The sequence below is a fragment of the Bos javanicus genome, chromosome 9 (genome assembly GCF_032452875.1).
Source record: "Bos javanicus breed banteng chromosome 9, ARS-OSU_banteng_1.0, whole genome shotgun sequence".
NCBI classification, from domain to species: Eukaryota; Metazoa; Chordata; class Mammalia; order Artiodactyla; family Bovidae; genus Bos; species Bos javanicus.
Window position 1 is genome coordinate 67010838 of NC_083876.1, and position 14095 is coordinate 67024932.

Below are 14095 nucleotides of genomic sequence, written 5' to 3' on the forward strand. Positions count from 1 at the left end.
GTGTTTTCAGTTATGAGATTTTTCTGGAATAAACAAATCTTGATAAGGTTAAAAAACACATATATTCTTTCCTCGATTTATATAGTAGATACATCCGAGGGAAAAAAAATGATGCAAAAACTTTTGCTTGTGTGCAAAATAGACTTAAATTAGGCTGCAAATATAACGTGAGGGTTTTTATGGAAATGAATGTCCAGTGGCCCTTACAGAGCTGCCTGGGCTGGGGCGAGGGACTGACCCACCCATAACGCTCTAACCTCACTGTGTACTGACGCTAGTAGTCCCCCTCCTCACTGGCTCCACCAAAAAACACCCTGGACGTCTCATAAACTCCAGTAAAGAGCTGTTCCAAATCTTATGAGAGCCACAGACCATAACACACACACACACACACACACACACACACACACACACACACACAAAACTAGTAAGGAACTGTCATCTGAACACGGGGTGGCAGAAAAACTTGCAGATAATTCTGCTGAGTTACAGGGAAGAAATGGGGACTGGAAGCAAGACATTTTGAATCTGAAGGGAAACGAAAAGACCTTTTATCCTCTTTGAATGCATGTTACCTGACTGAATGGAAAACCTTAATTTTTACCTTCACATTCGTCATAGACATCGCAGTGGATAAAGGGGGCTTGTTTTATTTTGCGATCCCCTCCCCCCGCCCCGCCTCTTGCTGCCTAGCCAGCCGTAAGTCTCCTGGCCTCACTGCCTCATCCGGTTCACCCTCTGCCTCCTAGTACCCTGGCAGTCATCTGGACCTTTGGGACAGACTTATCCCCAGCGTGGATCACCTGGATACGCAGTGCTCTCGCACAGCTTTGCCAGGCCTTTCTCAGGAGGTCCATCTTCTGAGCTTCGCTAAAGATCCTAGCTGTGCTGATTTCCCACAAAATTGAATGCTTTCCACGTGGAGGGATTTTACAGGTCACAAAGTGGTCTCTTATCAATGACTTCCTTTATCTTGAAGTTCAGCTAACAGATGAAGCCAATCTTTTCTCGCAGTGAAGGACCTAGGCTGTAGCAAAAGGCCTCTTTCACCGAGGACCCTTTAAGGGCCTGGGCCGGGACGTCTGTGGGGCGAGGGCCAGGGAAAGGGGCGGGTGGGGGAGTGTCTTCTTTCTCCCCCAACACTCCGGCTGCGACCGAGCCGGGGTGGGTGGGGGCTGGCTCCTTCCTTTAGCCAGCAGCTGCTGCACATTCAGCTTACTAGCCCGGGCCAGGAGACCGGGCGGCAGCGACTCCAGCTCCCGAAAAGTGAATCCGCTCTGGGGGCTACCGCAATGCCCCGAGCCTTCGGGGTGCTCCTGGTCCTGCTGCTCAGCGGAGGCCTCGGGGGCGGCCAGGCGCAGCGCCCGGAGCGGCAGCAGCAGCAGCAGCAGCAGCAGCATCGGTGGCAGCCACCCGCGCATCAGCAAAGAGGTACAGTCGAGGCACGGGCTCCAGGTCACACGCTCTGCTGGGGCCCGCAGACCTTCTCTGGTCCCTTCGTCCTACGCTTGCTGGAGAGGGACCGCTTTCTTGCTTTGCCTTTGGGGCGAGAGGGTCTAAGTCTGATGCAAGTTCACTTTTAGCTCCCTGAGTTCACCCACCGTCTGCCTACCTCCCCCCAAAGAAAACGGAGCGTTTTCATCTTCCATGCGTTTCTGTGTCTACTTGCTATCACTGAACATCCCGCAAATTAGTTTCCTAAGTTTTTCTAAGAGGCAAACTTTCACCCAATTAAAAAACTTTAAAAAGTTTCCCCAAATCTGTTTCCATCCCCGCAGAGAAAGATTTCCCAAGCTGTGGCTCGTCTTGGAGCTTTATGGAGGGCAGCTGATACATCTTTATTTTTAGAGACTTTGTTTCTAACTCTTTGAACAGGGCGTGTAAAGGCGTTTTTTGTTGTTCAGTCGGTAAGTCGTTAAGTATGTGGATTTTCTTTCTTGGCAGTGGTGCCCCCAGACTCATCTTTTATTTACCGACATCCTATTTTGGGTATGCTATTTTATTATAGTGAAATGCCTCCCCTTGCTTAAACACAGATGAAACCTCTATGTCATTTGTGTTTTAATTAAGACCACAGTGCCCAGATAACACTCTTCGCCTGACTTTGGGAAACAGTTATACTTAACGTAACACAAATAACTCTCCTCAGAGCGCCTTAATGTTTGCATATGATTTCTGAAACTCTGGGGAGACTTTGCAGGGTTAGTTTATGGTCATGAATTTTAAAAGAAGTGCACGTGCAGCATTTAACACAATAATTTATAATACAACATTTGAGCAGACTTTTCTGTAAGTTGGAAAACATGTATCAAAGTAAAAAAAAAAAGTTTGAGAAATATTTAAGGTTTGGTTTCAAACATCAAAATGTTTACCCTAAGAGTACAAAATCTGGAGATTAGTAGCTTTTGAAAGTTTTGATGAGACCGAATCTGCCAGAATTTTAAAGAATACTTATCCCTCTTTTAGTTAACTGGAATAAGCTATGTCAACAGTTCTGATAGTTTTTCTGCTTGCAATCTAGCATTTCTAGCATTGCTACTTTATTTTAAAGGGAGAAAAAAAATGTACTCTAAGCTCCTAGCTATAATAATAACCCCCTGATTAAAATTCCTAGAATAAAAATGACCTTACATTCACTATATAACATTTTTTTCCCTTCTATTTTGGCTTTTGCTTTTCTGAGAAGTCAAATGGGGTCAATGTGGCTTAATTAATTGAATTTATGAGAATGATTTTGAGAGTATCTTTGGCAGCTGATTTAAAAAATACTACCTTTAAATATTAACTTTACTCAGTTATGTGATGTTTTAACAAAACATAATACTTTAATACTCTTAGGCAGCTGGGAGTAAAGATACCAAGATCATCAACTCTCTGTTTACTTGAAGCTCAAAGCATGCAGAGTAGGGATCAAGTGGGTTCCTGACAGTTTTCCATGGCATGCCCCCCCTTTTTTTCTCTTATTCTCCCTCCTGTCTCCTCCCTCTCCCCAGTTTTATTTGAGGTAAAATTAACTCTGATTTCTATGGTCCAGGCACAAGATGAAATGAATTCAGAATGGAGAAATTATACTGCCATTTGTTGAGACATCATTTGAACATTATGCACAATAAGGAATTCTAACTATACCATAGCGTTCACTATACACTGCTATATTTTGCATTCTAGCATCAGTTATTGTGTATTTTATAGATTATTTGCAATATATTTAGAGACTGGCTTATGGGTAAATGGTTAAAGCTTGTTAATATTAAAGTTTACATAAAATATATATTCGTAATGCCTTAAATTTGTATAGTGCTTTATATTTTTAAAATACCTTATATATGTGAGATTATTTTACCTCCAGTCATTATTTATTGTTAGACACATTTAAAACTTAAGGCTTGGATTAGCTGTGACTTAAGTTCATGCAACTGATAATAACTTAATTCTTAACAACTAAGAGCACTTCTAGTATTGTTTTATGTTCAAGGTCCCATTTTATAGTACAAAAGTTTTTTTTTTTCCATTTAATTTTTTGAGGCCATGTTTCCTTTTCAATACAGTTCTGTTAAAGCAAGGTCTCAGTGAAGATTATTGGATATGAGTTTGATTGAAGAGGTGTTCTCTTGGCTATCATCAATTTTCTCTTTTCAATTATACTAGCACTGACCTTCCTGGCCAAGAATTAATTTAGAATGAGTTCTGTCTTCCCTTATAGTATGGTACTAGTTTACTAAGAATGTTGACATGAGGAAACATTTTTAGACATTGTAACTAAGTTAGAAACTTAATCAGATTTTTGTTGTTGTTTTTTTTCTTTGAAATCTTGTATAGTTTCTAGAACACAGTGAATTGTGGTATCAATAGTATTGACTCAGCAGGAAAGATATTCTAAGGAAATTCCTTAACTAAATTTAAGATTGACAGAATAGGAAAATGATACAAAGTGGGTCTGTATTTCAGCAAGGCAGTAGATAAGATCTTATCCTGATATTTGTGTAAATAATGTGTGGAAATGGAAATGTAATAGTAGGTAAATTGCAACTGAGTGAAAATAATTTCCAAAGACTACTGCATAGTAGATCAAGATCGATCCAGGAAGAAGTCTTTAGGGCTGTGACAGAGGTTTCCTTATGCTCATTTGTCTTGGTAATGGCTTGATGGAAAATATAACATCCAAGTTTATGACAACTGCCGGTGTTCCAAAACTGATTCAGATGGCTAAGCTGATGACTATCAGATTCAGGAATCTATAAAGGTCTCTATAGGCTGATCCATGAACACAACCTACATGAACTTGGTTTTGTTATTTGTATCCAGATGTTAAGTAGTTTCATGTTGCCCTCTTTAAACATTTGTTGTGTACTTTATATGAACAGGAATGAGTACAAAGACAGGATGAGAAAGGCAGTCTGAACTGCAGCCCATTCAATATGAACATACAGTGCGATATGGTGACAGAATAGTTAACTCATAAAAAACTTAGAAGCAGGTTGGCTGGTTGGTTTAGTACACATTTGAGTGCAGCATTGACAAACGGATGCAAATCGAGAGGAGGAAGAGCAGAAAGGTTAGAAGTCTGAAAAGATTTTTAAAGGAGGATTATTCCAAGTAAAGACTGTTAATTTGGGGAAAGAAAGACTTAGGAAATCATGAGATATCCTTGAATTTTTGGAAGGGTTGTTATTTGGAAGAGAGACTAAAATATTCTTTCTAAAGCCTGAATTTAAATGCATAGAAGAGTGTGACAAAGAGGAAGGTTTAAGTTAAATAAAATGAGAGGAAACCTCTCCTCCCTCCTCTCCCTTCCCTGTTCTGAGCTGTTCAGAAATAATTGGGTTGTGCTGGAACACCCAGCTTCTGGAAATGTCCATGCAGTGATCAAATGTGCAACATGTCAGAGATGATTTAGGAAGGAATGCCTCTGCAGAAAGGAAGTTAAGATTCAAGTCTCCAGTCCTTAACCAAGTCCAAGATTCTAGTATTACATTCTATTGTTTTGAGAATGCATACTTGTATTTGAACTTCTGAATTCTTAAAAAATGTCAAGAAAATATTCAGTGAATATAAATGTGTTTTTAGATGTCTTCTGAGATTTAAAATAAAAACATCTTTGAGATGATTGTCACTCATGTTTGGCAAGAATACTTAAAAATTTAATATGTAATTTCCACATCACCATAAATTGCACAGTTCTAAAACATCCTGTGCTATAAAATGTGAGAACACTTTATAAATTACCTGAGAACTTTTCAGGGGATTTATTGTGGCTGTAAAGCTGTAATTGATTTTTTTTTTTTTATGGTATTTCCTTTTGTTACATTTGTAACTTGTTGGCTTGTTCACTACATATTGGCCTACTAGTTTGGTAAAAATGATTTATAACATATAAAGTGTATGAGTAAGAATATGAACATATTCACCATTGACTGTTATATTATGGATGTGTTCGAGTTTATTTAAATAACATACTTTATATATTCTTAAAATCTCACTTATTGGTGTATGCAAATTGCTGATATATCTTATTCCTAAATTTTTTTTTAAGATTTCCTGCAAAGTAATGAACTGAATCTGTATCAAGAGTTTCTTGGGATTATGAAAACCTTGCACAAGCTTTGCCAATTCTGTCTCTTTTTAAATTTTTTATATTTAACATTTTATTGTGTAAACAAATAGGATCTTATTCTAGGTACACTGTAATATGCACATGAGAAAGATATAGGACCTTTCTTGCAAAAGTTTGAATAAGTTTTGGTTATAATTCTGGTTAATACTTATTAATACACATCATACTCTTTTTATGATATATTGGCTGGGTCTCTTATTTTTTTTATTTTAATTTTTTATGTGGAGTATTATTGCTTTACAGTGTTGTGTCAATTTTTACTGTATAGTGAAGTGAATCAGCTATATGTATACATACATCCCCCCTCCCTTGAACATCCCTCTCACGCCCCACATCCCACCCCTCTAGGTCATCTCAGAACACCGAGCTAAGCTCCCTGTGCTATATAGCAGCTTCCTACTAGCTATCTATTTTACACATGGTAGTGTGGCAATGGCACCCCACTCCAGTACTCTCGCCTGGAAAATCCCATGGATGGAGGAGCCTGGTAGGCTGCAGTCCATGGGGTCTCGAAGAGTTGGACACGACTGGGTGACTTCACTCTCACTTTTCACTTTCCTGAATTGGAGAAGGAAATGGCAACCCACTCCAGTGTTCTTGCCTGGAGAATCCCAGGGACGGGGGAGCCTCATGGGCTGACGTCTATGGGGTCACACAGAGTTGGACATGACTGAAGTGACTTAGCAGCAGCAGCAGCAGTGTATATATCTCAGTCATACTCTCCTTGTTCATCTCACCTTCTTTCCCTTCCCACCTGTGTCCACATATTTGTTCTCTTTGTCTGTGTCTCTATTCCTGGCTTGCAAACAGGCTCGTCTATACCATCTTTCTATATTCCATGCATACGAGTTAATATACAATGTTTGTTTTTCTCTTTTTGACTTATTTAACTCAGTTTGACAGACTCTAGGTCCATCCACATCACTAGAGATGACCCAGTTTCTTTCCTTTTCATGGCTAAATAATATTTCATTGTATATATGTTTCACATCTTCTTTATCTGTTCATCTGTTGATGGACATTTATGTTGCTTTTATGTCCTGGCTTTTGTAAATAGTGCTGCAGTGAACATTGGGGTACGTGTGTCTTTTTGAATTGTGGTTTTCTCAGAGTATATACCCAGTAGTAGGGATTGCTGGCTCATATGGTAGTTTTATTTTTAGTGATTTAAGGAACCTCCATACTGTTCTTAATAGTATTTGTATCAAATAGATGGGGAAACAGCGGAAACAGTGTCAGACTTTATTTTTTTGGGCTCTGAAATCACTGCAGATGGTGACTGCAGCCATGAAATTAAAAGATGCTTACTCCTTGGAAGGAAAGTTATGACCAACCTAGATAGCATATTGAAAAGCAGAGACATTACTTTGCCAACAAAGGTCTGTCTAGTCAAGGCTATGGTTTTTCCAGTGGTCATGTATGGATGTGAGAGTTGGACTGTGAAGAAAGCTGAGTGCTAAAGAATTGATGCTTTTGAACTGTGGTGTTGGAGAAACTCTTGAGAGTCCCTTGGACTGCAAGGGATCCAACCAGTCCATTCTAAAGGAGATCAGCCCTGGGTGTTCTTTGGAAGGACTGATGCTGAAGCTGAAATTCCAATACTTTGGCCACCTCACGGGAAGAGTTGACTCATTGGAAAAAACCCTGATGCTGAGAGGGATTGGGGGCAGGAAGAGAAGGGGACGACAGAGGATGAGATGGCTGGATGGCATCACAGACTCAATGGACATGAGTTTGAGTAAACTCCAGGAGTTGGTGATGGACAGGGAGACCTGGTGTGCTGCAGTTCATGGGGTTGCAAAGAGTCAGATGCTACTGAGCAACTGAACTGACTGACATTCCCACTAACAGTGCAGGAGGGTTTCCCTTTTTCCACATCCTTTTCAGCATCTATAGTTTGTAGATGTTTTGATGATGACCCATCTGGCTGATATGAGGTGATATCTCATTGTAGTTTTGATATGCTTTTCTCTAACAATTAGTGATGTTGAACATTTTTTCATGGATTTGTCGGCCATCTATATGTCTCCTTTGGAGAAATGTCTATTTAGGTCTTCCACTCATTTTTGGATTGGGTTTTTTTCTTTTTATATTTAGCTGCTTGTATATTTGGAGATTAATCCTTTGTCAGATGCTTGGTTTGCAAATATTTTCTCCCATTCTGAGGGTTGTCTTTTTGTCTTATTTATGGTTTCCCTTTGCTGTGCAAAATCTTTTAAGTTTAATTAGTTGCATTTGTTTATTTTGTCCAATTGTTTCTTAATTCACCTCAGTTACTGTAGCTCCTAAAAGATGAGATTTCACCTCACTGTAATGACTACACTTTTCACCTTCTTTAGATGTAATTATTTAACAACTCAAATAGATACCCCAAGAGTTCTACCCAGATATGATTGCTGTAAGAAAAACATGGATTTTTTTCCCCCATGGGTGGGTTTTAGTTAAATAAAAAGAATTTCTGAAGTAGTAGAATTTGGACTTTTTATTCCTTTCAGTTATACTGTAATAGCTGCTACTCAAAAAAGTTTCCTTAAGTAGATCATTGCCACTCTTTTTTCTATTCATATATTTAATAAATACTGATTATTCATGGAAATGACTAATGTGCTAGACTTTTCAATGTGGACTGCTGAGAATGAATCATTGTTCTTTCTTCTAGTCCACATAGATTTAGCAGTGACCGATAAAAAGAAATTCATTTAAGCTTTATACGGGCTCTGACATCTCCTTACATAATCTACTTCAGAATTTTGGAACTACAATGGTGGGCCACAATGGAAGAGGAGGAATCAAGGCCTCGTGGGTCCAGAACAGGGAATACTAATTTCTGTTTAGCCTGTGCATAACAAGATTAGTGGGGTGGTTATCTGTCCTTATAGAGTCCAAAGGATTTATCAAATGCACACCTGAGTCCAGCCAGCATTAGCTGTCCAGTAGGATTTTATCCTGTGGGTGGAACATGTCTGGAAGAGTTTCCAAGAGAGTACTTAAATAAAATAGGTGACTCCAGGTCATCTGTCCAATATGCTTTATGTCCTTATTTAGCACGTGGAGACCCTGTGGAAAAGATGAGGAAGAAAACATTGACAGTGGCCAAATTGTCTAGTTTCTAATCTGGAAGACTGGAGTTTAGGAGTCTTAGTCACAACTTTGAAATGGGTAGCTAAGCAGGAACTAAGGCAGAAGCCAACTGAGGTGAATGGGAAAAGAAGGTGGGGCTTAGAGAAGGACAGCGTTAGATAGGCACATGATTCTCCAAGACTCATGCCAGGCTCAGTGTATACCAGGCAGCCAGAAAGAATATGGATTCTGGGCTGAACCCATGGGTAAAACTGAATTCCAAGGCCAGAATTTCTGCAAGAAATTGGTGGGTTGGGCCTATGTGTATTGGAATGTGGTTAAAGAATGATTGTATTCAGTGAGCAAAAGAGAGCTCCCCCCACCCAACAACAACAACAAACTCAACATATCCCTGCTCTTATGGAGTTTATATTCTAGTTGAGACAAATATGATGAAAATATAATGAATAAGTAATATCATGAATGCCTATATTGTGTAGAATGTAGCCAGTGATGGATTTCTGGACAAATACAACAAAAAGGAGTCAGGAGTTCTAAGAATGAAGGATGGTTTCTATTTTTAAATAGTGATAAAGGGATAAAGGTTGACCTCACTGAGAAGGTCACCCTTGAGTGAACACTTGCTGGGGTTTTGGGAATGATTAATACAGATATCAGCTGGAAGAGTACTCTGAGCACAGGGAACAGGCTTACAAAGGTCTAAAGCACAATTTGAAGGGCTAGAGAAGTAATGCGGGCTTGATCACTGTAAAGATTTTGCTTTTTAGTCTAACTCAGGTGGATGATACTGAAGAGTTTTGAGCAGAATAAAATGAATGAATTGAATAAATTAATATTTTTCATCTCAAGCAAGCTCTAATCCATTGGGGTAGACACAGGATAAACGTAGGATTATTTTAAATTCATCTCCTGCCCCTAACCTTTCATTTGTAGGGCATGTTTAAGAGAATCCATTCCAGAGTATTACACTTCAACAATCTTAACATCAGGAGGCTCAGAGGCATCTTTGTAAAACTTTTTTTTTTTTTTTGCTTTTGGCATCTCACTTCCACTCTACTATTAAAGAATATGAATAGCTCAAAACTGCCCAAGTTCAAGGAACTTCTACATATCCTTTTATTTTGTCCCAGTGTTCCTAGAAATATGCCTTAGGTTTCTTGGAGCATTTTTAGCTAATGTACTTGTTACAAAAATTCTCTATAATCCCACATGGATATGTATGTACCTTAGAGTTCTCTTTTTTTTTTTTATCATTCATTTCAGTATCAGAGCTAAAGTTTAGGTACTATTATTAAAAATGACACAGTGATGTATTGATCTGATGACTTCTTTTATGAAAGGAACTTTGAAATGTTATCAACCTTTTTACAGTTAGAAGCACTCGATGCTCTGCTTCGATTTTTATAACTTCTTTAAGGATCTCTGTAAGTCTTGCAGTAATCTTTGGAATAAAGTAACTCAATTTTGGGCTGACCTAATTTTATCATTTAAAACAAACCATCTCTGTCTTCCTTCTTCCCTCCTCCCTCCCTTCCCTTTCTCCCTACCTCTGCTTCTTTCCTTCCCTCATCCCCTTCCTCCCTCCCTTTCTTTTTCCTTTAATATCCTGATTCTGAATACAATATGGTTTTCAAAGAGATGATTCTAACAAATTTAACTTCTTAGAAAGTATGAAAGGATAAACTTCACCTACATATTTCATTTTATTAAAAGTCACGGATAATTATCATATAAAGATAGTTTTGAGACATAATCTAAAATTACATTGAGAGTTAAAGCTAGGGTATTGCCTGCCAAAGATGTTAATATGAATAAAAATATAGTATTTTTCCAGTCATCTTGAATGTGGATTTTAATATGGGAGCTTTATCCTGTTTGGCACATGACATTTAGAAGAAGATTGTAGAGGCTAGTCTATTAGTGGTTTATTACTCATAATGCTGGCTTTCTGTAGCAGGCCTAATCTAGTACAAATAGCAAGTTAATCTGTGTAAATTCTGAATGATGAACACCTGAGCAGCTATTTCATGTCTGGCTCTTGGTAGAGGCACCTTGTAGGAAGTTAACGACATCTCTCCTCTTACGGTCTTCTCAATTGACTGCTGGGCTGTGCGATTTCCCAAGGCTCTTTGTTCAACTAGGTCTGCGTGCCAGATGCTTTAGATTGGTTTAATAGTATCTAGTGCATTGTGAGTGTTAATGCATTCATTTACACAGCAAAAGTTTCCAACAGGTTAATATAATTATCCTCATTTTAGAGAAGGAGAAATTTGTCAAGGACAAACACATGTTCCACTGTTAGTTCTAGAAATTAGAATATGTTCCTTTTCCTGGTTTTGTGGACCCTAAGTTGTCATCTCTTTTGGAGCTTTAGATCCTTTCTGATCCTTTATAAAATACCTTAAAAATCATATTATTTCTGAATTATGTTAGTAGTCTAGTTTTAAGTTGAAGATTCACTAGGTCTTATGGAAGAACAAGAAAAATAAAACATATAGTCTTCAAAACTCATTTTCATTTAAACACACACACTACTTAAAAGTATGCAGAAATACACATGCATAATACTCAAAGCTATGCATAAATTTCAAAGTAGCCATCAAATTTTAGTCTTTAAATTTTTAGGCTTTGGATTATTGGGTGCTAGACTATAACCCACTCCGGTATTCTTGCCTGGAGAATCCCAGGGACAGAGGACAGACAGCATGGGCTGCCGTCTATGGGGTCGCACAGAGTCGGACACGACTGAAGCGACTTAGCAGCAGCAGCAGCAGCAGCAGCAGACTATAATAAAGAATTAATTGATTATTTCTGTAAGTCACCTTACAGAAATTACTTCAGTAGGCTAGAAGCAATTGTCTTTATAACAGATTCTTTAAAAAATAGTTACTGTATATGTCTGTGAATGAAAAGAGCAAGAATCAAATGATATACATAAGAATAAGAGCAGAGTTAATCTCAAAATTCCTTCTGAAAAGTGCAGAACCTGGCATCTTCATAAAAAGATTTAAGGAGTTCTGTTTGAAGTCAAACCTCTCAGTTAAGACAGAAAATTGTGCAAACATCCTAGAGTTTGAGAGGATTTGTATGTGTATCTATGTACCCTTTACAATTTAATGCTCTCACAGTACTTAATATATTTAATATATTATTTGATTGTTTAATCATTAGATTTTCAGTTTTATAAGCAAAAATATAGAATAAAGGAATCTAAAAATTTCCAGGATTCTGAATTTCCAAAAAAACCTAGTTGCCTTGATAAATGCTTATAGACCACAGAATAAGCTGTAAATGGGATCATTTATAGTTTTCAGTCTGGTAGCTATACTGTTAAAACTCTAAAGTTTAATTCTTTTTAAGTTGCTTGTAACATATAAGGTCCTATTCTAAAGAGGAAATAAGGTTAGTCGAATTTGCCACATCAAATATATTTTTTCAAAAGCCTGTAGTAGCTGCCCCAATTGTCTAGCTTATTGCCTGCTATGCCTTTTTCAATTACCTAATGAGGCTCAAAGTGTGAAGGAGAACACAAAGTAGTGCAATTGTCATTTCAGGTAGCTACTTCATCTCATTGGTTTATTGTGAGGAGTATATAAAACAATGAATATAAAGCATGGTGCATCTATTAGGGACTCAATAAATGTGAATTTTCAAAGTGCCTCAAGAAAAATGAATTAAGCCTAAAAGTTGTCTTGGTGTCTCAAGCTTGAAGCAGCCTTTTTTTTTCCTCCAGCCCTGTGGTGTACCAAATTCAGCTGAGGCTGTTGATGAAAGTATTTGCTCATATACTTGAAAACACAAATGTATGAATTCAATTTTAATTGGAATTTATGTTGTAGTATTTCACTATTGTGAATTTCATAGCTTGTTATAAAAAAGACTCTTATTAACATACACTTTTTTTTTAAGGTATAGTTGATTTACAATGTTGGGTTAATTTCTGCTGTACAGCAAAGTGGTTCAGTTATATACACATGTATACATTCTTTTTATATTCTTTTCCATTATGGTTTATCACAGGCCATTGAATATAGCTCCCTGTGTTACACACTAGGACCTTGTTGTTTATCCATTCTGTATATACTAGTTTGCATCTGCTAATCCCAAACTGCCACTCCATCCCTCTCGAACACTTCTTAGCAACCACAAGTCTGTTCTTTACAACATATATTTCTTTATGTCTTCAATTTCCATATATATTCCTCTGCTTTGGAGATAACTTGGATTAGCAGGAAAAGTATAGACTTGGGAGATGGAAGGAATTGGATTCATAGCCATGTTGCCATTTTTCTTACTGAGACCAAAAACCTGAGTCAACAGAGTTTAAATTTTCCATTCGTAAAATAGAATTACGCTAGATAATATTTGTGAAAATTGTTTTTATTGTTAAGTCACTAATTCATGTCCAACTGTTTGTGATCCCATGGACTGCAGCATACCAGTCCTCCATGTCCCTTACCACCTCCTGGAATTCACCCAACTTTATGTCCATTGAGTTGGTGATGCCATCCTCATCCTCATTTGTGAAAATACTTGGCAGTTAATCAGTAAATGTTAGCCAGTTTCTTCTTTCTTTTATTACCTGATCACAAAGCTCAAAATAATATTTTCAGTGCATATAACACCCGTTTTGCTTTGTGAAAGTCACTCAGTCGTGTCCAACTCTTTGCAACCCTATGGACTGTAGCCTGCCAGGCTCCTCTGTCCGTGGAATTCTCCAGGCGAGAATACTGGAGTGGGTAGCCGTTCCCTTCTCTAGGGGATCTTCCCAACCCGAGGGTCCAACCCAGTTTTCCCACACTGCAGATGGATTCTTTACCATCTGGATTCTTCACCATCTGAGCCACCAGGGAAGCCCCAAGAAACACACCTTCGCTGACCAGTGACTCATGCTGGGGCCCCAGTGATGAAAGGACCGAATCATAGCCACTAGACCACCAGGACATTTTGCTATAGAAGAGCAAAATATTCTACAAGTAGACCCTAAGAGATTATAGATGACAAACTATTTATGTCACTGCAGAGCAGTTGAAGAATTCTATCAAGGTCACCCAAGTCAATAATAGAGATAGAAAGGAACACAAAGTCCTATAATTAGCTAATGATTATGCTAGTAGCCCAATATGAGAACTTATTTAAGCAGGCAACAGAATGGAAATTTTAGTAGTACTTCGTGGCTCTTTATATTTCAATTATGATATAATAAATTTTTAAAAGGAATTTCTCCATACCATTCCCTCTGGGTCATCCCAGTGTACCAGCCCCAAGCTTCCTGTATCCTGCATCAAACCTGGACTGGCGATTTGTTTCTATGATATTATACATGTAGGGAGGTGGGAGGGGGGTTCAGGATGGGGAACACGTGTACACCCGTGGTGGATGCATGTTGATATATGGCAA

General features: G+C 38.2%; 1 protein-coding gene across 1 annotated transcript in view; it reads left to right on the forward strand.

Moving 5' to 3' along the window:
* Window positions 1-1125: 1125 nt before the first annotated feature.
* The window catches only part of LAMA2 (laminin subunit alpha 2), a 706382-nt gene continuing 693412 nt past the window's right edge, over window positions 1126-14095 (forward strand). The window contains exon 1 of the mRNA XM_061427935.1: window positions 1126-1431. Within this exon, the coding sequence (XP_061283919.1) occupies window positions 1293-1431 (139 nt within the window). The 5' untranslated portion in view covers window positions 1126-1292. The remainder of the gene's footprint in view (window positions 1432-14095) is intronic.